The sequence below is a fragment of the Lemur catta genome, chromosome 5, assembly GCF_020740605.2.
Source record: "Lemur catta isolate mLemCat1 chromosome 5, mLemCat1.pri, whole genome shotgun sequence".
NCBI classification, from domain to species: domain Eukaryota; kingdom Metazoa; phylum Chordata; class Mammalia; order Primates; family Lemuridae; genus Lemur; species Lemur catta.
The window spans coordinates 111,458,789-111,485,801 of record NC_059132.1 but is presented as its reverse complement, the minus strand read 5'-3'; the positions used below and the strand labels follow the sequence as shown (position 1 = coordinate 111,485,801).

The following is a 27,013-nucleotide window of genomic DNA, read 5'->3' as shown; positions in this document are numbered from 1 at the left end:
AAGTATCATATCATTTTATATAGGGAAATAGATAGGTGTACATATATATTTCATTATGTATCTCTGAAAGATAAGGTTCTCTTAAAGGTTGAACAGTTACCATATTATTATCACATAATCTGCCTCCTTGGTTTACAGATTCAGAAACATATTCCAGAAAGGTTATGATTTATCCAGAATCCCACATCAAGGTGACATTACAATGTAGGGTGCATTTATTTGAAAGAGGAAATATCCTCCCCTTCTGAATTGTTAAGTCCCGTGCGTGCTCCTGCTTTAGTGTTTGGGTTATTCAGAGGCTCCAGCCTGAGCATTCTCTCTGAGTTGTGTGTAGGATTCTCGAGTTCGCCTTCTGCTCTCTTTCCACTTCAGTCCACCCGTTGTCATTCACTTTATTAACCTGGTAATAAAAGTCTCTGTCAAAGTCCTCTTTTGTGTCAAAGTCCTCTTTTGCCACATCTGCGAGTCTACCATGTCCTTTCTAAAGTGTGATTTTAACCTAACAATTCTTTTACTTTTAAGAGAAAGTGGCACCCCATAATCATAAGAGATTTGTCTATTTCTGAAATTTTAAAAATTTTCAGATTTATTATTATAAAAGCATATTTGTTAAAAAAATTAAAACAATGTAGAACTATATAAACACGGAATGCACCCCTCTTCCTCCCTACTTCTACCTCATTCCTTAGTGATAACAATTGTTAAGTTTCATGTCTTATTCTAAATGCAACTCTATACAAATATAATTATATCTAATATATACACACAATTTTTATTTTTAAAAATAATTCCAGATATGGCTACAAAACTTTTACTCATGAAGCATTGTCAATATTTATTTTACAGGAAGGATATTCTTCTCCCTGTAGTTAGAGCTAGCTACCATTTTCCTTGTTTTGATCCAGTTGCAGATTAGGAAAAACAAGTTAAGAGAATGCCTACAAATACCAGGAAAACGTGTAGATAAATTTTCATTTTTATGTAAAGACATGTAAGAACATAAATAGTATTATAAAAACTAAATCATTTGTAAATGCCATATAATATGTTTTTAGAAAGATCATATGATAGAACATACCAAAGAACCACAAACAACCAAAGTTACATTGATAATTTAGTAAAGTTAGCTGTTTGTCAAAGCTTTCCTTGTTTTGTTTAAAAAAGTTATTTCTGAGAAAATTTGAAAAATACAGAAAACAAAGAAAAAATCTCCCACTGTCCTATCGTAAATGTTAATACCTAGAATCAGGATTAGATGGATATTCCTATGGCAGTAATTCTAGTCTTATATTCCTTTCCTGGAACCCTGTCTCCAAAATCCCAGGTAGGATTTTGTAAGAAGCTCTATTTGTCTGAGGTTCAGACTTCTTGAAACATAGAAACTTGATTAAGCCTATACAATTAAAAAAAGAACCCCAAATAACTAAAATGTACTAGACAAATATAATTTCTCTCTTGTCTTTACTGCCCTCAGTTCTCTCTCCCTCCCTCACCTCCAATTTTCATATAAACACGATGGGTTGGAGTGTCTCATTCAATACTTAGGAAAACAAATTTTACAGAACCCCTGAGGTCTGTGGAGTTGCTTCTAATGAACAGCACCTTTTAACAAGCCATTTTAGGAGGATAATCTTCTAGTCTAGAGGAATCACCTCAGAAGGGGGCTGTAAAATTTTGAACTCTCATCTTAAATGAGCATCAGGGGTTTTTTGTTTGTTTTTTGGAATGACAGGTTTAAATAAAAAGAGTTGCTTTATTTCTGAATTTCATAAAAATTTATAGCAAAGACAAGTGGACTACCTCACTTCAAGACACATTTTACTAAAAGCCTTTTGTTTTTTATGCACAAAATCTTTGTAAGGTGGGAAAAGTAGGAAGATAGGACAGAGAGGGGAATCTCCTGTTTAGTAAATCTCTTTTGCATAGTTTCCACACACAATAGTCAAGTTACTTAATATGTTGATAAGTTTTCTTTCTCTTCAAAAGCTAGAATGTCTTAGTAGCTTACTCCCTGAAGGAAGGAAAATAAGAGGCTGAGGGGGAGGGATTGGTGAGATAAAACACTATTCAACTCTAAAGTTATTCAGTTTTTAAATCTTAAATAAAAGGCTGCTGTACATTTTAGGCAATTAAGAACAGACTTAAAGTCTCTTGAGAAACCTTTGGTATGCTGTAGTTTTTATGATTATGACTCACCTGACATTACAAAAATTAGTACATTTATATTATAAAAGCACACAGCCGTATTAGATTGTTGCTCCCATTTTTCTACATTAGGAATGAAAAAGGACATTGTCTACATCCCGAATTTCCTTTTTACATCTCTGTATTAAATACTTTGTTCCCCTTTTTATTTATCTTAAAATCAAGAAGAAATAATGCTTCTATTGTCTTACTGTAGTTGCCACTGGTACTACAGAAGCTATATTGTGAGTGCTTTAAAATTCCCAAACCAGTTTTGTCTGTTATACTTGGAGCTTAGTCATCATCAGACGTAGCAGGACCTGATTAAGAAGGCTGTTCCGCCCCTAAGCCTTGCTCGATTGTAGCCACTAGCAACCAGGCTGCAATAATTTCCCTTTGATGACATCATCTGCTGTGGAAGAACCCAGTTGCTTCAGCGATTCGAACTACAGTTCTAATCCTCATCAAATATGGCATCTCCCTTGCCTGCTGCAGCAGGGCTGAAAGAAATGCCACTGTCTTTTTAAGCTAGCGAGCTTTTTCTTTTTCTTCTTCTTTTTAAAAATTCTAATCATGGATGCTTCTTCCGATCCTTATTTGCCTTATGACGGGGGAGGAGACAATATTCCCCTGAGGGAATTACATAAAAGAGGTAATACCATCCCCTTGCTATGAATCCTCTGTTGGTATGTTTTGCATGCGGCTGGGCGGTTCTCTAGTTTAAACTGGTTCTCGTTTGTCCTTTAAATACTGCAGTGTGTTGTTTAGTTGCCCTGGGTTGTTAGTAGAGGGAAAATGCAGCTGTCCAAATGGTTTTGTAGTCGTCCCTGATTGTTTTCCGTGCAGATTAGTCCTGCTTCAGACCACACTGGGCTCCGACTCCATCTTCTGTGTGAAAATCCTCTTGCTATTTAACTATGAAAATGAATTAATCCGCTTTTACAGCTAACTAAAGTCACGTTGGTTGGCACCTAAAAAGCAACGTTTTTCTTCCTTCAGAAAACTATGTTTCCTTTAATTTACACACAGAAGTCGAGTGTCTCTGTACCATTATATTGCAGCTGCTGGCAATTTCCATGTAGCTTTTACACCACAAAGTAAATTTATAGTAAAAGCTCTACCTACATTTTAGAACATTTTAAAATGACAATAAAGATGAACAAATTTTTATATTAATATTTTCATTTAATATGTGTTTCAGCTGATTAACATACTACATTGTCTTCTACAGGTATCTTGTGAAATTTGATACGATAAAACACATTTAGGGTGCTTTTTAAGCATCAGAAAAAATAATAGTCAATGATTTGTGAAAAACAGAAAAGCACCCTGCACTCATGTAATCTTTTGGTGGGCACTGCCTTAGTCTCCTTAAAACTGTATGTTAATTACTGCCCTTTTTAAAAATTTTTCTTAAATTGATTATTCTAAAAATAGACTGGTTGACATTTGTTCTAGAAAAAAATTGAACTTAAAAATCTCTTAGATGACTTCATTTATTAGCCATATTAGTTTGAATTACTACATATTATAAACTCATTTTATGGTTTAGCCCAAACTTTTATTCATAAGTAAATAAGGAAGTCATAATTTTCTTCAGCATAATTAGCCTGTTTTATTTAAAATATACTCTGTATTCTGATAACACTTTTTTTAGTATTGTTCCATTAGAATTTAAAAATTATAATGTATTTAACCAATATTTATTGGTTGCATTGTGTCTGTAACACACTATTTTAGGCTCTGAATAGTTGTAACATTATCCTATAGTATTCTATAGTTAGTAAAAACTTGCTTTTTACATTTTCAGAAAAACTATATGAAGATCACGTTACATATATTGCACTTTCTCTTACAGAGTTGACTTCTTAATAAAATTTCTGTAAATACATATATAGATATTATGTTAGAATATTTGGGGGAAATATCTAAAAGCATTAGGAAGAAAATAATTTCTCATACTATCACCACCCAGAGATGTTGGGTTTTTGTTTTTGTTTTTATTCTTAGTGTTACGATCATAAGTTCTCCTTTTTCCTACGTTCCCATCACCTATTTTCTGGCAAAGATTTCTTTAAACAGGAGCAAGGTGAATGAATAGTGACTGTTCATATGTCACATTTAATTGCAAATCAGTAATTAAACTGTAGAACAAGACAGGCTGTATTTTCCCTGAGCTTTTACCACATCCGGTTGCTAATGATGATAAACCAGAAGACCTGGGCTTGAGAAATTTAAATTCCCTGTGTGAAGCTTGACAGTCTTTGACAGAACTTACTTATAGACCATCTCTGTATGAAATATACAGATAAGAAATAAGCCAAAACTTATGTGAGAGCATGTATATTTACTGATATCAGCAAAATGTAAGCTTTTTATTTCTATTTTATTTTCATAAATAATTCTTTAGGAATCTTGCTTAGGGTCTAAATCAGTCCCACTCTTAGCAGCCCAAATGGATTCCTTATCCTTTGATCAGACTTATTGTATTAATGTAAGCCAATGTTATTTGAAAGTAATGTTGTGTATTTGTAGTGTGGATCGGTCAGTTATTAGGCTTATTTGACTATACTGTATTACCTAAAACATGCTGTAATACCCTAGTGTCCATGGGTAGGACACTAGGATATTATTTGTTATTTTTCTTTCTTCCAGCTAAGAAGGTTCCAGTATTTATATCTTCTGGCCTAAGAGTGTACATAAATGCGGCTTAGCCTAATGTACACAGAACCGCTTCTGATCAAGACAGCCCTGCAACTTAGTGCCTCAGTTTCCTCAGCTCTGAAATGAGGCTAATGATAATGTTTACCTATAGGGTGTTGTGCAGCTTCAATGTGCTAATGCTTGCGGGTTTTGTTCCCTGAATATTATGGGGGTAATATTTGTTATTTGTTTTCCATAATTTATGAGCCGTTGTAGCCATGGGTCAATACAAAGGAGCTGGTGGAGAGAGGCAGCTAACATAAATCAAACAGACTGAATCAGCTTCTCTGTGAGGACGGACAAAACTACAATGATTAAAATTGAGCTTCAGGCTGATAAGAGGCTTATGAAATTGTGAAGGATATGGATAAAGTAAACATGGATCTGCCTACTAAATCCCTGAGTGCTACAGCTAGCTATGGCTTACCTTTGTTGGGTAAATTTTTTTTTTTCTTTCTTTCTTTTTTTTTTTTTTTTGAGACAGAGTCTTGCTCTGTTGCCCTGGGTAGAGTGTAGTGGTGTCATCATAGCTCACAGCAGTCTCAAACTCCTGGGCTCATGGTCCTCCTGAGTTTTAGCCTCCCAAGTAGCTGGGACTACAGGCGCATGCCGCCACACCCAGCTAATTTTTCTATTTTTAGTAGAGGCGGGGTCTTGCTCTTGCTAAAGCTGATTTCAGACTAGTGAGCTCAAGCAATCCTGCCTCCTCAGCCTCCCAGAGTGCTAGGATTACAGGCGTGAGCCACTGCCTGGCCTATTGGGTAAATTAAACTTAATACTACTTTCCAAGGTGAGATGGTAAATAATGAAGCTTCTTACTTAAGTGAATAATATAGAAGCTGGAAGTATAAATATATTCAAAATAGGATTAATTAATATGTTATTGCTAGATTAGAAATTAAGATGACATTTTAGAAATAGCCATTTTTGGTGATAAATTTCCTATGCAGAAACAATCAAGTTCTCTCATAAAATGTTTCTTTATCAGGAAATAAAACCCTTGGTTTATTTGGACTGTTAGTTTTACACTTTGACTTTCTTCTTAATTTATTCATGCAGTTTAAGTAGTTTTGGGAGTTAAATTTCTTTCTTCTACCAATCCCTTATAGTGAATTTTATCTCTTGGGCCTTGAGCCTCCATTTACTCCACGAGCCTTCTTTTGTGTGTGTGTGTGTGTGCGTGTGCGTGTGTGTATTCATGGGTACATGTGCAGTTTTGCTACATTGATGTACTGCATTGCAGTAAAGTCAGGCCTTCAGTGTATCCATCACTAGAGCAATGCACCTTGAACCCACCAAGCAACTTCCCATCCCCCATCTACTCCCACCCTTCTGAGTGTCGTCTCCATCATCCCATGCCCTGCTTCCATGTGTACACATCAGCTCACACTTGTGAGTGAGAACATCCGGTGTTTGTCTTTCTGTGTCTGAGTTGTTTCACTTAAGCTTCCAGTTCTACCCATGTTTCTACAAAAGATTCATTCTTTTTATGGCTGAATAGTATTCCATTGGGTATATATACCACATTTTCTCTATCTAATCCCATGAGGGGCATTTAAAATTTATTTGAATATGGTTTCATTTAAAGTGAGCTGTTTGTATATATAAAGCACTACTAGGTGCTGTGGAGAATTGTGATAAAAATAGTAATTAATATTATACATGATACTTATTAGAATTTACTGTTTGCCAGATACAGTTTTAAGTGCCTTACATGTATCAAATCGTTTTGATTCTCATCACAACCTTGTGAAGTAGGTACTGCTATAATCTCCGTTTCTCATTTGATAAAACTGAGATAAAGAAATATTAAGGAAAGTCAGGATTCAATCCAGATTTTGGCTGTTACTCTAATCATGAGGCTGTACTGCTTCTCACTATGTGTATATCTGTAACAACTAGTGTTTTCAGTCTGGTAGGGGCATAAAAGGCTTCTCAAGTTTAAAAACAAAACCTGAGGGAGTTAATAAATTTCCGGTGAATGACATAGACTGCATGTTCTGTGGGACTTCAGGGGAGAAAGAGATCAGTCTCCTTTTGACAAGTACAAAGTAGGCTGCCTCCAAGTACATAAGGGAGTCTGATAGGGAATTTTTGGTGGAGAGAATAGAATGAGTAAATGCTGTGACAGGAGGAAATGCCTAGTATGCTGTTCCCTGATTAGCTTTTGTATGAAAAGTCATCCAGTAGTTTTGTTGTGGGTCAGTGAAGGAGATAGTATACAGAGAAGGGTGGAAGGCAGAACAGTGCCAGACCCCAGGGGACTAATGATGGGCTTGAACCCCCTAAAGTGTGGTCTTGCCATTGAAATAACAGTTTGGGGTCTTATTCTTTCAAGTTTCTACTTGAAAACATTTCTTGACATTCATTATTAGCTCAGTGATATATGTAAATGTTTTTTATTCCTATTATAATAGATGAATTTGTTCATTTTTCTTCCCTCCTAAAATTATCAGTACCTAGCATTTTTTGTACATTATTTGGAAATCCAGGTGTTACGTGATATTCTTGTTGCCAGAGAGACATTCTGGAGGCTTTTTGTAAGTGATTTTAGGATTCAAATCTTTATTGTACTTTTATTTCTCCTAACCTTTCATCCAACTACAAAATTAAACCTCTTCTTATAAATTAACCCATCTAAGTATGTGTAAATTAAAAGAACAACTAAAGATTCTTTATTCAGTGTCAGAAACTCCTTGTATTCTAAAGCAATAACATAAAACAAAACCTGTTTTAAAATTCATTTTGCCCGTAGTATGTGAATTTCAAATCTTCAATCAAATCTGGTTCATATTACTACCTCCAGCTCTATTTTCTAAAAATAACTGACACTGTACTATGATTAATTTTATGCCATCTCATGGCTTGTCTTAAGTCAGAAATGCTTTGTGTATCAAGATTTCAAAATGTGAACAGATCTTAATGTGGATATCATTAGGTATGTAATGCTATTTTTCCAGCATTGAGGTTTCTGCTTTGTGCCTATACAGTAGACTAGTAGCTTAGATTGTACTTTAAGATTTTGTTTTTTAATTATAGGGTTTTTTTTTTTTTTTTACTGTTGTTTACATTTATTTTATGCTGAGTCTGTTCCTGTGCCATAAGTTTTTGTTTCTTCAGGGATATCTTTTCCTTCTGTGCAACGTCTTCTTCTGGTTTTGGAACAGTTTGTTCTGTTTTAGTAAGGGTCATCTCGATGTGATGGGGGAGCTCGTGTTCAGGGTAAGCCGACCATGAGCTCTGTACATCCTGTGGTGCGTCCTGGGTGCTTTATTCACCTGGATCTGTACAGTGGCCGTAGAATCTGCATCTAAACCCTTGAGTTTGGCATTACTCTCTGCAGGATCTACATCTAAACCCTTGAGTTTGGCATTACTCTCTGCAGGATCTACATCTAAACCCTTGAGTTTGGCATTACTCTCTGCAGAATCTACATCTAAACCCTTAAGTTCAGCATTACTCTGCATTTTTAAGCATATACTGCAAAAATTCAGCACTCTTTTTGGGCCACTGACCCTGTGTCCAGCCCCACTGTTTGGTCTGGGCACACCTGCCTACTCCACCATTGTGATTTCAGAGTGGTACACATTGTTCCTGTAAACAGACATCTTTCAGATACTTGGTGGGTTTTTGTATATGCACACCATTGATGGCCTGGGCTGTTTCATGGATGTTCTTGAAGTGAAATGAAGATTTGAACCTCTTTTGCATGATTTTGTGGGATTTTCTGGGTGAGTTTGAATAGCAAACCATTTTCACAGATGGCTTGGAAGAGGTTAATTTGTGTTTTGTTTTTTTTTTTTTGTAGTCCTTTTCAGCATTAATTAGGTCATAAAATGGATTTACTTTAGTTTCCTAAATTTTATAAATTTATGAAATTAAATTTTATGAAATTTAGCAAATTTCGTAAATTTTTTTACTCATGTAATATACAGATCGTCTCATATGCAGAGATAATTAATATGGAACTTGTTTCCAACTATGCAGATGTCTTAATATCCACTTTATCATCTCTCCCTAAGGGATATGGCTTTTTATTTTGAGGGGACAACAGAACAGAGAAGTAAACAGTGGATTATGTATTGGGCTTAGCATTGCTACTGACTAGTTGTGTATCTTTGGTCAACTTCTGTGGGATTTGGTCTTAACTTCCAAGTCTTTACAGTTTAGGCAGTTAAATATGACTGTGAAAGACTGAACAGATTTTAAGAGCACATAGTCCATTTACTATTCTTTTATCTGGTAGACATTTAAGTGACCACCTGCTAAGTATGAGGCACTATGCTTGCCATTACCTTTTAATCTTTGATTTGGAGTCAGCTAACGTTCTGGAACTTGCACTATCAGTTTGTAGCATTGACTTTCCCTTGCCTTACCAGGATGACTATTTCTTATCAGTAAGGCCACAGAGGGAGGAAAAAATACACTGGGGGCTAAACTTCCTGCTCTAAATATACAGAAGCAACTTGGTTGTGAGCGAATACATAGAATTTTGGATTTCTGCCTTTTTTCTTCTATAATGTTATTTAAAAAGCTATATGTTTTATGTGTGTCTGATACAACGGTGATCTGCATCATGAGCCTAAGTGGCAAGGGTCACCTACGCTCAAATCTTTGGAGATTGACCCTGGAGGTAATAAGTAACAGTTTTATTAAATAACTATATGCCTACTTTTTATGTAAAACAATTAGTTGGATATTCTCTTTTGAGAAAAGAGTTAGGACACTGTTGATGTGACTGTGAAATTTACTAACATACTCAGGTTAAGGTGCAGCAGTTAAGTACTTTTTTTTTAGTTCAGTTCAGCAAATATACATTGAAGGCTAGTGGGTGGGATTACATTTTTGTTTACGGGAAAGCAAATGATTTCACCAGTGTCTGTATTTCTCTAGTTCAGTGTTTGTCAAACTGCAGATTTTAATATGTTGGTCATGAAATCAATTGAGCTGTGACCAGTACTTAAAAAAAGAAAGAAAGAGTAGAAAGTAAAATAGTAGTATATACCATGTAGTAAGAGTAAATATTGTTTACTAAACTTTGGTTTTACTTAGGCACATATCTATTATAAATACTGTATCAATAAGAAATGTTTCTTGCTGTGAGCCACAAATAGTTTGAAAACCAGTTTCTAAGCATACACCTGGGAGGAGTATTAGCTCCAGGTGGGGTAAAGGTAGGCCTCCTGTGGCATAAGATGACTGGACCATCCTGAGAGTGAGAATGAGGATGTGTTATTGTCGTAGACTACAGCATATAGAGGAGAGTACGGGGAGCAAAGCAACTTTTTTTATTGCAGCATTTGAAGTAATATAAGAACAAATGGGCTGGAACCAAAGACAAAGAGGAATGGTGCTGGTGAAGCGCAGGGTTGTATTAATTGTCCAGAAGCCTGCAGCAGTCCTTGGCCTCTTAGGGACTGGGCCACAGAACTCTGCCACACACACACACACACACACACACACACACACACACACACACACACACACACACACACACACACACACACACACACACACACACACACGTTTGTGGAAAACTTGTCTTCCATGAAATTGGTCCCTGGTGCCAAAAAGGTTGGGGACTGTTACATATGCCTATGTGTTTGGGGAGAAGGGGAGAAGGCATCACCTAATAGTTCTTTTCTTTTTTCCCCACATGAGACGAGTAATATGCCAACATTATAACAAGGTTTGAGGAAGGCACATCACATTTTATCATGAAAACCCAGTCATCACACTTTTGAAATACAAGACGATCTCACCTAACGGTTCTTAACCTACTTTGAGAGAAGGACATCTGCATCTTAAATATACATGTAAACCAACCATAAAATTATTTTTTGACATTATTGCATAGTGGTAAGAAATGACTTTGGAATCAAAGTGCTAATTTGAATCCCTGTTCCACTGCTTACTAGCTGTGTTGCCTCAGGCATCTTTCTTAACTCTCTGTGCCTTGCTTTTCAAAGTTTACAATGGAGATAATAATACCTATCTCACAGGGCTGTTGTAATGATTTAAATGAGCTAATACAGATAACATGCTGAGAACAGTGGCACACAATAAGTACTCAATAAATGGTCTTGTTTTTAGACGCCAGCTAGAGAGTAGTGTCTGGCCTCTACATGGGAAAGGTTATTTTAATTCTGATGTAGTCCAGTTTATTTCTTTTCTTTTGTCACTTGTGCTTTGGTGGCATATCTAGAAACTATTGCCTAACTCAAAGTCACAAAGATTTACTCTCTTTTCTTTTAAGGGTTTTATAGTTTTAGCTCTTACATTTAGATCTAGGACCCATTTTGAGTTAAATTTCATGTATGGTGCAAGGTAGGGGTCCAGATCCATTCTTTTACACGTGGATAGCCACTTGTCCCAGCATCATTTCTTTCTTTTTTTTGTTTTTTGTTTTTTTTTTTTTGAGACAAGCTCTTGCTCTGTTGCCCAAGTTAGAGTGTAGTGGCAACATCATAGCTCACTGCAACTTCCAGCTTCTAGGCTCAAGCAATCCTCCTGCGTTAGCCTCCCAAATAGTTGGGACTATAGGTGTGTGCTACCACACCTGGCTAATTTTTTTTATTTTTTATAGAGATGGGGTCTTACTCTTGCTGGTCTTGAACTCCTGGCCTCCAGCAATCATCCTGCCTCAGCCTCCTGAAGTGCTAGGATTACAGGTGTGAGCCACTGTGTCCAGCCCTGGTATCATTTCTTGAAAAAACAATTCTTTCCCCATTGGAAACTGTTTCGATAAAGAATAACAAATAATTTTAAACTTAATTTTCCTATAGATAATTTTTAAAAGTCTTTCTGTTTAGATTACAGATATTAGTAAATAATGGATTTTTATTTCCATAGATATGCTTGAATTTTATAAAGTTCTATGTCTAGAAAAAATAAACAAGGCAAAAAATCTTAGTAAAGCTATTTTTGCAAGAAAGTTGCAAGCCAATTTTAGTTCATTGATTGGATAATTTTTCCTACTTGCTGAGGTATTTCAGTGTTGGTGATTTGAAGAATGAAATTTCCATTATGGAAAGCTTGGTCATTGACCATACATTTTAGGAATTTTTTTGTGTGTCCATGCCAGGCATAATGAATTAAGGTATCTGTTAAAAATCTGTAGGATTTTTTCTCAATGGGTATAGAACTCATTGCCCAAATTTGTATGATACTTTTTTTCTCTCTCTCTGTTATATTGTTAATCTTTTAATTAAGATTATACCACATGAGCAGTGTAATGCAACCTAATGAAGTTTTAAACACTAAAATACCTGAGCAGAAATAATAGCTTGTGTTTATTGATTTCCTACTATTTGTCAAATATAGCATTGTTTTATGTTTTACATTGTTTATCTCCAGTCTACATACCATACTCCAGAAGTGGGTGAGAAAACCAAGGTACTCCAAAGAGGCCAATAAGTAACTTGTGCTGGACCACAGAGCTAATATGGATGTGGCAGGGCTGGAATTTGACTCTAGATCATTCTGACCTCAAAGTGCATTAAGGTCATGGGATTTCTCTTCTAGGCCACTCTGCAGGAAAAGTGATCTTTTTTCCAGTCTTTTTTGTTACTGTTTTTCAGCCAGTAAGTAGTACAATTAGGTAGTAGAATGGCAGTCACTGGCATCTGGTAGTCAGCCCTCCAGAATAGTTTGTGATTTTTTCTTAAATTTGGGAGCTACTAGCTTTCAGATCATACTTTCTTATAATCCAAGATCTAGGGATCTAGGTAGCAGGAACTATTCTATATCCATTGGAAGGTTTTGTTGTTAAAATTAATTGGCTCCAACTATCACTGTGCTCAAGATTTACATTTCTGGAAGCTAGAGTTTGATTGGTCTAACTTGGATCACGTATATTTTCTTTAGCTGGGGAGGGGAGGGTACCTTGATTGGTAACTTCACCAGGACTGCAAAGGGTAGAAATTTCCTTAATATAATTGGGTTCTGTTGCAGAAAGAAGGGGAAGGAGACACCAGGTGGGCAAAATCAACAAGGGTCCATCATATAAATATCCCTAATGTGAGGATAATTAATGGATAATATGGTTACTTTAAGTTTGGAGATACTGAGTATCTGGGAGTGGGGTTGGGGGAAAAAAATTAAGAAAAAGGAAAGATTTGGCCGGGCGCGGTGGCTCACTTCTGTAATCCTAGCCCTCTGGGAGGCCGAGGTGGGTGGATCGCTCAAGGTCAGGAGTTCGAGACCAGCCTGAGTGAGACCCCGTCTCTACTAAAAACAGAAATAAATTATCTGGACAACTAAAAATATATATACAAAAAATTAGCCGGGCATGGTGGCACATGCCTGTAGTCCCAGCTACTCGGGAGGCTGAGGCAGGAGGATCGCTTGAGCCCAGGAGTCTGAGGTTGCTGTGAGCTAGGCTGACGCCACGGCACTCACTCTAGCCTGGGCAAGAGAGTGAGACTCTGTCTCAAAAAAAAAAAAAAAAACAGAAAGAAAAAGGAAAGACTTAAAAGATTAATTGAATTCATTAATAATTAATTAATTATTGCTAAACTCTCTTGCTTACTCAATTCCTTTTTTTTCCTTCCCCAGCAAACCTCATGTGGTTGGGTAGAACTGGTTCTTCATCTGGCTTATTGCAAAAACTCTAAGTCATTTTACTTAAAGCCTTTTGAAACCCAGAAACCCATCTTGTAACTCAAAAGTATTGGCTTTTAAGATTTTGTTTTTTCAATGCGTTTCAGAAGCCTAAATGTGAAACTCATAGGTGATAATATCGAATCTGGTTCTCTCTGTTCTGTTGTCTATTTGTTTTTCTGTGACAGTGGGTGTCTCTGACTGAATGGGTGGGGAGAAAGGGTGGCGGGGGGACAAGAAAATACTCGGGAGTAAGGAACCTTGATTAGTATTTCCCAAAGATATTCTGCTACATCTCCACGGCCATCCTCACAGCTGAGTAATGAGATCTACCTATGCTTTGAGAAGTGGCAAGCCCAGGGTAAATCCTGTCATTTTAGGGTAATAAAATCTAACTGTAAGAAGAGCTTTTACTGAGGAGAAGGAAAGGCATAATCAGGGAAGCAGCAGTCTCACCACCTTTATTTCATCCGAGAGACCTCTTTGTCTTCTAGAGCTCCGTTCCAGATATCAGTTTTATTAGAAAAGCCTTATTAACATTTCCTAATTAACAACTCTTGAAATATTATTTTAGAAAAAAGAAGAGAAGCACTTTATGTAGGAGAGAATTTTAATTTTGTTCTTGTGGCAATACCTAAAAGATAAATGCTTCATTCATGCATAAGATGAAGTTGACAGATAAAATTAGATAATTTATATCTTATACTGTTGCTTAATAAAAATGTTAACACACATATATAATTTATTTGTATTTGTCTCATTTTAATGTAAATTGAACCTTAGCAAATCTAGCTTGCAGTGAACTATACACAAATATTGCATTAGGAATAACCATTGTTATTGTTAGGAAACAAATGATTAGGAAACATAATACCTGTAAAATTACTCCTATGTGTCGGGTATGTAGGCATTTCTGAGATCCCATTAGAAAAAGAGTATTTCCTTCCTAGTTTAGTATGCATTTCTTTCCTTTTCTTTCCCTTCTTTGTACTAGTCAGATTTCCATGTTTGGCAGAAGAAATGATAAAAGAAAATATTTGAAGTGTCACATGCTAAAGTAAATCTTTGAATGTTTCAATTCTAGTTTTCAGATCTTTTGAATTACTGTCTAGTTTTGTATGGTAAGATGTTAGTTTCTGCAGAGCAATTACTTGAGTCACTGAAGTCACGTGCCTAACGTAAATGTTTATTGTGCTGCTGCACCTCTTTCTACCTCATGAAAATGAGAATGGCCTTCCTTCTCTGCTCTTCTGCTTCCTGGCTCTTCAGTCTGTTGGAGAAATGCACGTTTTGTTTGCTTATTATCTGCCTCGTGCAGATAGCCTGGAAATTTTTCATGGGGCTGGTGATGTATTGTGGATGTTAAGTTGTATAGAAGTTTTGCTTTTTATTTTTTGCAAAGAAGAATACATGTCCATCCTTCTTTACCTCTACCCGGAGAAAGGCAATGTAGGGGGGGAAAAGTTTGAAGCTTACGAAATATTTCATAGTAGATTTCTTTAAAAAGTAATTTCAGACTTACAGAAGTTGAAAAATAATACAAAGAATAATACAGAGAATCCCATGTACCCTTTACCCCATTCCTGAAATGTTAACACTTATCATATTTGTTCATTCTGTCTCTGTTCTTTCTCTCAGTGTACAGTATATAATATAAAGCATTTTATATATTGATGTATGTAGTGCACATTATACACTACATCATTTTATTTTCTGAGCCATGTACAGAGTAAAATACAGACATACTGCACTTTTACCCCTGACTACTTCAGTGTGTATGTCCTTAAGAAAGGACATTCTCTTATGCACAGCTACAGTACATTTTTCAAAATCAGAAAATTGACATTGATGCAGTACTATTATCTGATCTGTAGACCATTTTCCAATATGCCAGTCGTCCCACTGTGTCCTTTAGTACAAAAGAAAAAACATCTTCTTCCTGGTCCAGGATCTAATCCTGGAGTACATGTTACATTTAGTTGTCATGTCTCTTTAGTCTCTTTAATCTAGAGCAGTTCCTTAGTCACTCTTTATCTTTCATAACCTTGACATTTTTTTAGAATACAAGCCATTTATTTTGTAAAATTTCCCTCAGTTTGGGTGTATCTGGTTTTTCCTTTTAAGACTCAGTTTATGCACTTTGAGCCAGAATATCACAGAAACATACTTTATAACAGAAAGCCTTAAGGGGCTCTTGACTCTTCCCTCCAAAAACATTTTCTAACTTAGTTTTATTTAATACTATCATATGGAAAGCAGAGTCAGAGATTCTCACGTTGGTCAAGATATTATAAATGTTCTATTATATTTATTCTCCAGTTACTTTTTCTTAAGAAACTTTGTGGCCTTTCAGGTAGCTTTTACAAAGCGGAAATTATTCAGTAAAATTCGGATGGGGGTGTGGGGAAGAACTTAAGGTTAAGAGCAGCAGTCCCCAAACTTTTTGGCACCAGGCACCGGTTTCATGGGAGATAATTATTCCTCGGGCCTATTGGGGGAAGGAGGAGTTTCAGGGTAATTCAAGCGCATTACATTTATTATGCAATCAAACCTCTCTGCTAATGATAATCTGTATTTGCAGCCACTCCCCAGCGCTAGCATCACCGCCTCAGCTCCACCTCAGATCCTCAGGCGTTAGATTCTCATAGGAGCACAACCTAGATCCCGCACACACGCAGCTGGCAGCAGGGTTGGTGCTCCTATGAGCATCTAATGCCCCCTCCTGATCTGACAGGAGGCGGAGCTTCCTTCACTTGCTCACCTGCTGCTCACCTCCTGCTGTGCCGCCCGGTTCCTGACAGGCCACTATTGCAGTGCAGGGATTGGGCCTTTATGCCCTTAGCCAAGAATGGTAAATTATTTATTCTTGGAGTACTTCTGCCAAAACCCTGAAAACAATGTCATAGTCTCCTTTTAGAAGTTTCACGCCTTTCCAATGCAAACATTCAAATGCATTCAATAGGGAGATAAGTGAGAACGCTGTTAATACCTGGTAGAAGCAAATAGACATTTAAGTTTATTAGTACAGTATTTACATTTATTACTTTGTTTAATATATTAACCCCTTCTGTATTCATGTCTTGCTCCTGCTGCCTCTTTGAATTATGGAGAAACAGAGCTTGCAGCCTACAGTATAGCTCATTTGGCTTATAGCTTAACAATAATAAAATTAGTTCTTAGTATTGACCTGGTGGCTATTTGTGCATCCCTACCTTCTCCCATTGACCAGCTGATTGAAGATCTCTTGCTCTAGCCTGAGAATGTTTATAGTGATTAGGGAAAGTTCAGATTCAGGCTTTGCCACATGATAGTTTAAGTGACTTAATATTCATGATTATTTCTTTATCTGTAAACAAAAGGGAATGAGTCTATTTAAACCAGAAAGATTGTAGAAAGACTGCAAGACCAGCCTGGGAACTTAGCTCCATTCCTTAAAGGTCAGAATAAAATGGTGGGTGTTGTGTTTTATTTTTACAATGTTCGTTTAAATATTAGCATAGTGCCTTATGTTCTCTATCAAATAATTAGTTACATTTCTCTTAACATACTTCTAAATAATCTCTATAGTAGTTTTTGGCATAAAATCTATATTACTGCTAAATAATTTGAGGATGAAATGTGTAATCACTTATGCTATTTGAAATTATGTATGAGGTTTTCAGCGCTTTGGAAAAGTTTCAAATGCTTCTTTACGTATATATCTTTATTATAAGCTGCGGCATATATCATATAGTTGTCAAGGATGCTGATATATACTTCATATTTAAAGGTGACCTGTCCAAAGTCACCCAGTTGTCCAGGATTAGAATCTGGGCCTTTTGCTAACACTTTTTTGCTCTTTTCACTTATATGATGGTTGGATCTGTTAGAATTTCTCTATTTTCATAGCCCTATTTGTGTCCTTATGAAAATACTGTGTGTGCTTAGAAAAATAATTTTTTAGGTCAATCTGTAAGTGCATATATGGTCATACTGTTCTCTCTGTATTGATAATTATACATGTAAAACATGATTTTTAAACCAATAAATTTATAAAATAATTTGCATATTACAAATGCTGGTCTATACCCGGCTTTTTTTTTTTTTTAAGACAGAGTCTCGCTCTGTCGCCCTGAGTATAGTGTAGTGGCGTCATTACAGCTCACTGCAGCCTCAAGCTTCTGGGCTCAGGCAATCCTCCTACCTCAGCTTCCTGAGTAGCTGGGACTACAGGCACATGCCATGGATGCCCAGCTAATTTTTCTATTTTTAGTAGAGACAGGGTCTCACTCTTGCTCGGGCAGACCTCGAACTCCTGACCTCAAGCAATCCTCCTGCTTCAGCCTCCTAGAGTGCCAGGATTACAGGCATGAGCCACCAGGCATGGCCTACCTGGCTCTTTTTTTTAAACTGCAATATATTGTAACCACCTTTCTATATTGGTATATATTGATCTACCTCATTCTTTTTAACTGCTACATTATATTCCATTGCATAAATACACATAATTTATTTAATCCATTACCAATGGGTGACATTTCTGTTGGTTTGAATTTTTCAGTATTACACATCGTGTTTCAGTGAAAGCTTTAAGTCTCTGTGCACTTGTTGAATCAATCGTGAGAAGGAGAAACCTCATCTCCAAACTGCCCCTCAAAATGGTTGTGTCAATCTTTTCTTCCACTGTCAAGTTGAGCAGTTTTCACGTATTTCTTATCCTGCCCATTTTTTCCCTCCAAACTCTTTTTCTAACAGTCATATAAACTATCTTTTACAGACTGTATTCACATCAGTTATTTCTTCTTTTCAGAAATAGGTGTAAATATACCTAACATGGAATATGTAGCTGTAGTTCTTTCTCATTGTGAAACCATAGCCTAATTATTTCAAATTATAATTTAAAATTCATATTTTAAGGAAATTTTCTCAGATTAATCCCATTTAGTTTTAGGTACTATAGTCCCAAGATTTCTTTGTAACAGATTAAACATAGACAACATGACTAAAATTTTGTTTTATAGTACTTCAATATTAGAACTTTGTTTTGAAATGTAATTTTAGATTGGGAACCCACAACTTGTACCTTGAAGTCAGAGACAGTATTTTTTTTTTTTTTTTTTTTTTTTGAGACAGAGTCTCACTTTGTTGCCCGGGCTAGAGTGAGTGCCATGGCGTCAGCCTAGCTCACAGCAACCTCAAACTCCTGGGCTTAAGCGATCCTACTGCCTCAGCCTCCCGAGTAGCTGGGACTACAGGCATGCACCACCATGCCCGGCTAATTTTTTTCTATATATATTTTTAGTTGGCCAGATAATTTCTTTCTATTTTTAGTAGAGACGGGGTCTCGCTCAGGCTGGTCTCGAACTCCTGACCTCGAGCAATCCACCCGCCTCGGCCTCCCAGAGGGCTAGGATTACAGGCCTGAGCCACTGCGCCCAGCCTCAGAGACAGTATTTTTTTTTTTATCTTTGTATCTCCTACACTGTATAGAAGAGTGCTATTCATATAAAAAATTCTCAATAAATATCTTCACTTGAGTTTGGTTTGTGCTGTACAGATTTTAGATCATGACTTGGCAGTCAGCAAACTACGGCCCACGTACCAAATCCTGCCCTTCACCTGTTTTGTAAGTAGAGTTTTATTGGAACACATTCATACCCATTCATTTACACACTGTGTATGATTTATTTTGTGCTACTGTGGCAGAGTTGAGTAGTTGCAACTGTGTGGCTTTGAAAGCCTAAAATACTCTCTGGCTCTTTGCCAAACCCCATTTTAGATTATAAGCACTTTGGCATTAATATGTTTTTATTTTCTTTCTATAGCACATAGTAAGATGTTCTACCCACATTGTGCATAATTTATGGATTTATTCAAGGGTTTATACAAGTGCAACTGCAGAAAAAATTCCTAGAAGTGAACTTGCTGGGTTGAAGAGTATTTGTGTATATTAAATTTTGATAGCTTTTGCCTTCCCAAAGGGGCTGTTCTAGTTTATACTTAAACTACTAACTTTGTGATAGGGCCTCTTTCTCCATAACTTTGCCCTCTCAGTGTATTCACACTTTTTAAAATCTTTACTAATCTGATAGAGGAAAGTGATATTGTGGCTTTGATTTATATTTCTTTTTATGTGTTAGATTGAACTTTTTTTCATGTTTAAAAGACATTTGTATTTCTTTTTCTTGAATTGTCTTTTAATGTCCTTCGTAGTACATTCGTTAAGTCTGCTATACTCATATAAAATATATAGTAAACATGTGTCAAAGATTTATTGAACTCTAATGAGAGAACCAGCATGATGACAAGGCTGATTCAGAGAATGATAAATGTGACTGATATGTATATAGGCAGTGAAAGAAAGAAAGTTCTTACAGGGCAAAAACAAAGAAATAAACAAAACCACAACTCTAAGGGTTATTTTTTTCTTCTGGACAGAATTCATTTTTGTTTTGCCAGTGTAAATAACCATTTTCAATTTATCAATCTTCTACAAGTCATTTTCTAACATTACAGAGTCTATCTCTTAACAGTAAATAGCAAGTCATGTAAAGTTCTCTTCTACAGAGCATCAGATGACTGTTAGGCAGGTTGTTGTTGATACTCTAGTGTGACTTTGAAAGGGCATGCCATAATCTTTTTGCCTTATTTCCAGGTTTTGGGTAATTTTTCTTAACATTTTCCTCTATTTGATTGAAATTATTTCAAATGATACAATTTCTGTATGATTTACCAATGAACTTCTAAGATGGTCACAGAGCTCACTGTTGTCTCTTTTCAAACATACTCACCCTTCCTTTTTTGCTCTGTAGGAACTCATTATACAATGACAAATGGAGGCAGCATTAACAGTTCTACACACTTACTGGATCTTTTGGATGAACCAATTCCAGGTGTTGGTACATATGATGATTTCCATACTATTGACTGGGTACGAGAGAAATGTAAAGACAGAGAGAGACATAGAAGGGTAAGTTCTGCCAATGATATCAGACTGCCAAAATGTATGTTATAGATGAAAATAAATATAAGTAAATTTCTACTAAGTAAATTTCTACATTTTATATGTGATATATTTTTTCTCTTTCTAAGAGTTTATATGTTTTATTTTATTTTTAGTTTATTCATACCCCATATCTTTCCAGAAAGGAGTTGAGGTAGCTTAAAAACAAAGAAATATTAATAGATAAGAAGACAAAGTAGGAAGGAAAGGGGAAAACACAGTGCAGGAGTTGGGGGGAGAGCAAGCCAAGTGCAGGATGGGGAGGTCAGCATGATTTTTGGCTTTGAGCAGCCCAGCAGTTAAGGCAAAAGAGGAAACTTGTTGTGTAACTCTTATTATTAAAAAAGAAGAAATGTAGTGGGACGATAGTTTTGTGGGATTTTGCTGTTATGTCCCCTTTTCTAGTATTAGATTCTGAGATAGTTCCCAAATAGGATCCTGAATAAGGCTTATTGAGTGTTGTCATGAATCACTAAATCAAAAAAAATTTTTTTGGCTTTAACATAAAGTATAATTTATGAATCCCTTTTGTTGGTAATTATGACTTACTGGTATAATGTAATCCAAAATACATTTTCTGAAAAAGAAAAAAATCTTTTTCAAAAATAGAATTCTAAATCTCAAAAGGCCCTATATAATTTTGGTGTCAGCACTATACTTGTAAGTGAAAATTACTGTTTATACAAATAAATTATAACCTTTCATATTAATGTATACATGTGTGAAATCTGAAATTGAAATTAGAATACATTGTTTATGAAAGGTACAGCTTCCTAAAGCTCAAACTCTATCATCGGAAACAAACACACATTTATTCTACTTGAAATTACAGTATTCCTTGGTTCATTACTGAGAAATTACCTGTCACATTTCCAGCTCTGAAAAACCATAATTTGATGTCCATCTTTCTTTCAAATAAAAATGGTGTTTCATGTGTCTTTGCAACTCAAATAAATTACACATAACCTCATACTTCAGTATGCAGCAGAAATGCTTTATGTATAGTTCTTATTTCATCACACAAAATATTAACAAGACTCAATGATTGAGACATTATTTTTATTGCTTCATTAAAAATGTTCATAAGTGAAACTGGCCTTTTTTTTGTACTGGGATGCAGGGCAGTCAAGAATGTAATGCCTACCAATACAGTGGGTGTCCCTGCCTGATTGCTGATGTGCAGGCAGCAGTTTTGACATTGCTTTTGCATTTTCAGTAAAAAGGTCAACTTGGTGAAAACAGGCATGTAATGTCTTAGTATTGTTATGAACATAATTCTGATCTTGCATACCCCTTGACAAGGTCTCAGAGACTCTCCAGGGTGTCTGTACCACACTTTGAGAACCATTGTTTTAATCCAAAGTACCAAAGTGAGACACACTATAAATCCTGTGTCTTGTATGATTATTAGGTAAATAAAATTGTACTTAGAGGTATATATTCAAACCATACTGTCTTGCTCCATTAATGTAAAAGATAGTTATGTGTACCAATTAAAGTTTGAATTTGATTCAGTTTAAAATGGTCTATGTCAGACTTAATGTGGTTCGTGGACCACTTGGGCTATTGAAACCTCAAGGGGGTTTTAGCCTAGGTCCCATTGCTCGTCCTACAAAGAACTACTTATTGAGACAATGTAGATTGCCAAGGAAGAAAGGAATTTTTTAATATGAAAGGAGAATCAGGTAAAATCTGTTTGTCCAACTAATGCACTGGGGCAGGTAGTGGCGTGATTCACAAGGTTGTGAGGCATGGTGAGTTTTGGCATCAGGAGTATGCCCAGGGGCCTTCAAAATCTCAACTCTTTTGTCTTGCAGAAATTCTGCCATTTCTGGGGAACAACTCAGAATTTCAAGTAGTTAGTTAAGGGAGAAGATTATAAAAAAACATGGGGTCATTGAAATTTATTCATAGAGCTGGTTACACTTGCACTCAAATCTTGAGGTTCTTATTAAAAAGGAAGATCTCTGGGTAAATGCTTGTCATCTGGTTTGCAGCTGTAACAACTGTCTAGCGTAGTGACTTTGTCCTGAGTTCACCTCTTCCATTGTTTAGTTCAGAAATACTGTTCTATCTATGGTAACTGAGAAAAATTGCTGGATTCTAGAATTGTGGCTTCTATTCATAGTTTGAAAAATGAAGCATAAACATTTCTAATTTCAGATCAACAGCAAAAAGAAAGAATCAGCATGGGAAATGACAAAGAGTTTGTATGATGCGTGGTCAGGATGGCTAGTAGTAACACTAACAGGATTGGCATCAGGTAAAGAAAATTTTTTGAGCAATCCTTTTTTAGTTAACACAACTTTAGTAGTTCTCCCCACCTCCCCTCAATTTTTTTTCAGGTACTGTTGGATTTTAAAAACCATTTTCTTCCTCCTTCAAAAAATCTTCTTAAATATAAGAATAAGAGACAGGAGGTTTCCGAGTCTAGTCTTGGTTCTGTCACTTAAGTGTCTGTCCAGCTTGGTTGATCCTTCTGGGCTCAGTTTCTGTATCTGTAAAATAAGTGTTTTGGGCCAGGTGATCAGTAAAGTATCTTTTGATGTTAACATCATAATAGATAGCTAATAATATTTATCGAGTGCTGCCTCGGTGTCATGCACTGTTCTAAAAACTTTACACGTGTTTAAACCTCATGGCAATCCTATGGTATAAGTGCTGTCATTCCCACCATTTTACAGACGAGGGGACTGAAGCACAAGAGAAGTTAAGTGACTTGACTAAGGTCACATAGCTGATAAGTGGCCAAGGCAGAGTTTGAGTTCAAACAGTCCAGCTCAAGAGCCTACACTTTTAACCACCAGGCTGTATAGCATGGCCACCAAGTCCCTATGTGTGAGATTTTGAGAAGGAGCAGTTGAGGATCTGCAAACAAATGTTAGGGAATGTTTTAATCCCTTTCAGCTTCCACTATGGAACATTATATCCAGAGGAACATGAAAAATTAAAATTTTGTGGAGAATGAAGGGAAGTACTTTTCCCTGTGACATCTCTAATTGGCCTGCACAAGAATTTTGTGGCCTCTGTGTATGTGTCCCATTGATCTTTTTATATAGGAAGGGTATATGATAAGAATGACCATGAATTTGTGTATTTTTTTATTCTGTCATTAAAATAATCTCTATTACATATATGATTTTCTCTTCTTTAAGAAAAAACTACAAATCTGAGTGTTACAAGTTTCACTAATTATTTCTAATTTTTAATGAGATTGACATCATTTTTAAGTCTGTTAATTAAGTTTTGGATTGAAACATATTAGTAAACACCCTGACTTCAATAGCTAGATTTATAAATCTCCTGTCTTTCGAAGATATTTCAGTATCACCCTTTTTTTGGATCACAATTAATTTGGATGATGTGACTGGTTTTAACTCTAAAGAAGAGCAATTTTATTTTAAAGAATAGCTAGTTACAGTTTTTAAAAAGTAATAAAAACTTACTTATATTTAAAAGTTGAAGATCTTAAATTCATATTAGAGTCCCTAAATGACCCTTTGTCTATAAGGAGCCCCCTGCTTTCTACCAATCTTCAGACTGTACAGTTCTCAACTCCCCAGAAATGGAGGTTTCTTTGCCATCTCCCCCGTGTTTCACAGGGGCACTGGCTGGGTTAATAGACATCGCTGCGGACTGGATGACCGACCTGAAGGAGGGCGTCTGTCTCAGCGCGCTGTGGTACAACCACGAGCAGTGCTGCTGGGGATCCAACGAAACGACCTTTGAGGAGAGGGACAAATGTCCACAGTGGAAAACATGGGCAGAATTAATCATAGGTCAAGCAGAGGTGAGTCTTGCTTTGTGTCAAGATAATTGATAACTGATATACCAAACTGTCTCCAATTCATTTAATTATGGAATTAATCACATATTGGATGATTGTACCCACATTAAAGGAAAAAAAAGAAATAGAATAGAATGGAAACTCTGAGAATAAATTACAGCAAGAAAGAAGTACAGTATTGTTTCAGGAACCATTTGTATTAGTTAACTACATAGTCATGTACAAGTCTACTGGATTATGATGCAAATATATTTATTGTGAGTTATAGTAGAAAAGAAGTGGTAGTCATTGCAGTAGGATCTGTGTGAAGTTTAATATGAAGTCAAGTTACTAAAACTTTAATTTGTATCACTAAGATTAGGAAGTATGGATTATGAAACTATGAATTATCAAAAAATGTAAAATAAGCCTTTTAAGTGGAGAGAACTTGAAGAGAAATTCAGAGATTTTTCTCTGTGGCACTGCAGTGTTATTTTGCCACTCTCATGTTCTGTAAAGAACATCATTCTAGAACTTAGTTTTTGTTTTTTACATGATCATATATGGATATATTTTTAAATTTTTGTTATAGCTGAACTTTAGAGCTAAAAAGAATATATTTGTTGGTAAAATGTGCAGTGTGCTGTTGCTCAGCAGAGGTTGAAGTATCTCTGAGATGTCTTGGTAACAAGACTTTGGGATCAGAAAAAAGCTAGGAAAAAGACAAAATGGGATTAAGGCTCCTTAGTATGTATAGGAACTAGTTTTTGGATTCTACTTAAATATTTTGTTCATGTAAAGCTTTTATTATTGTGAAAATAAACCAGGAGCCTTTTATACATTTTACCCAAATTTCTTATGTGGTAAACACTTGCATTATTGGTACATTGTAAATTAAATTCACACTCTTGAACCATTTGCTTTTTAGGGTCCTGGTTCTTATATCATGAACTACATAATGTACATCTTCTGGGCACTGAGTTTTGCCTTTCTTGCAGTTTCCCTGGTAAAGGTATTTGCCCCTTATGCCTGTGGCTCTGGAATTCCAGAGGTGAGCTGGGTAGTGCTTCCTGTCATTAAACAATCAGTGACGCTTATCTTTTTGCCTGCGGGGAAAGAAGTAGTTTGGAGGAGGGGAACGGTTTGTTAGTAATATAGAAAAGAAAATTTTGAAAGTATAAGCTGATTGTAGACATCGTTGAAAAAAACTCTTCCCTATAGTCCCTTTAGCATTTACTGTGAAGGTTGGTTTTTTTTCTCTCTCACCACTAATTTAACACATGACCAAGCAGATTTTCAGAAGACTTGGTTTAACATCTGGAGCCTGGGAAAAAATATCTTGTGGCCTAAAGTTATTTGATGGATTAGTTGATATTTTGCTGTTATGACCCTGATTTTAAAACATTCATTCTCTTTTTATAATTGTCTTCGATTAGATAAGTTAATGATTCATGAATTTGGTCATTGTGTGCTTTAAGAAAGCATTTGATCATAGTGGGTCAGTATTACAAACTTCTAGGCCTTATTTTTCAAGAATAATTTAAGGGAGGCCGGGCGCAGTGGCTCACGCCTGTAATCCCAGCACTCTGGGAGGCTGAGGCAGGCGGATCGCTGGAACTCAGGAGTTCGAGACCAGCCTGAGCAAGAGCGAGACCCCGTCTCTAGTAAAAATAGAAAGAAATTATCTGGCCAACTAAAAATCTATATAGAAAAAATTAGCCGGGCATGGTGGCACATGCCAGTAGTCCCAGCAACTCGGGAGGCTGAGGCAGAAGGATTGCTTGAGCCCAGGAGTTTGAGGTTGCTGTGAGCTAGGCTGACGCCATGGCACTCACTCTAGCCCGGGCAACAGAGAGAGACTCTGTCTCAAAAAAAAAAAAAAAAGAATAATTTAAGGGAGAATTATACTTAGGATTAATTGAACTTAATGTGAGCTCATTTCTTTCCCTTTTTTATTTTTCTGTACTTAAATAAGTTACCAGCTTTTTCCTAATACATTTCTTTTTTAAAATAAATTGTTATTTTTAAAGCTGTATGAAGAATATCTTTAATAAAAAGCAGTATCTTGCAATTGCAGTATTTAGCAGTTGTCATTCATCCTCCTTGATATATAGAAAAACATTACAGATAATTACAGTACTCTGAGAAGGTATAATATTCTTTATTTCTGACACAACATCCGAAATGTATCTAAATATGTTGTGCTTATTCCTACAACAGAAATTTTCAAATTTGCCTTTTCTTGTTTATGTAATTATACTCTGAAAGGGCGAATGACCCAAAGGACAGATTTCACACACAGGCTATGTGGCTGGTTTATTCACCTGGGTGTGGGCTGAGTCCGAAAAGAGAGTCAGCACAGCAGGGGGTTTAGTGAGGGTTTTTATAAATGGAGATATAGCTGACCCCCTGCCACCTGCCCTGTTCAGTTCTTTGTTTCTAGGCCAAACTGGCAGGTGAAGAATTGCTTCCTGCTAAGTGTAGCAGAGGATGGTGGGCACAACAGCTGTTTGTAGTAAATTCTTCTTCAAACGACCAACTCCTACCACCCCTTTGCCCCAGTCGCATCCATCCTTCTGCTCTGGTGTCGTCCCTATCAGGAGAGCTAGGGAGGGACAGCCTTGGTCTCCATCAGGGAGGGAGGGGGAAGGGATGCTGGCTGCAGCCCTCTGCCAGATCTACAAAGTCCAGGGACTCCCCAGACTCCTGCAGCCATTGTTTTACAAGCCTACGTTTTGCATTAACCACATTCTGTCCTATACATACTTTTCGGGTTC

At 36.3% G+C, this 27,013-nt stretch overlaps 1 protein-coding gene and 1 non-coding gene across 5 annotated transcripts in view; one reads left to right on the top strand and one right to left on the bottom strand.

The window, feature by feature from the left end:
* CLCN3 (chloride voltage-gated channel 3) overlaps positions 1–27,013 on the top strand; it is an 83,483-nt gene that overhangs the window by 30,450 nt on the left and 26,020 nt on the right. For 3 of the 4 annotated variants that reach the window (XM_045552519.1, XM_045552520.1, XM_045552518.1), the window contains exons 3-6: positions 20,280–20,437; positions 22,634–22,733; positions 24,073–24,260; positions 25,165–25,287. In XM_045552519.1, the coding sequence (XP_045408475.1) occupies positions 20,280–20,437; positions 22,634–22,733; positions 24,073–24,260; positions 25,165–25,287 (569 nt within the window). Of the gene's footprint in view, positions 1–2,660; positions 2,837–20,279; positions 20,438–22,633; positions 22,734–24,072; positions 24,261–25,164; positions 25,288–27,013 lie in introns of those variants that run through there. The other variant, XM_045552522.1, reaches the window with a different exon arrangement.
* LOC123639089 lies at positions 10,543–10,644 on the bottom strand. The gene has a single exon (XR_006735651.1). It is a non-coding gene; the product is annotated as a small nucleolar RNA U13 (small nucleolar RNA).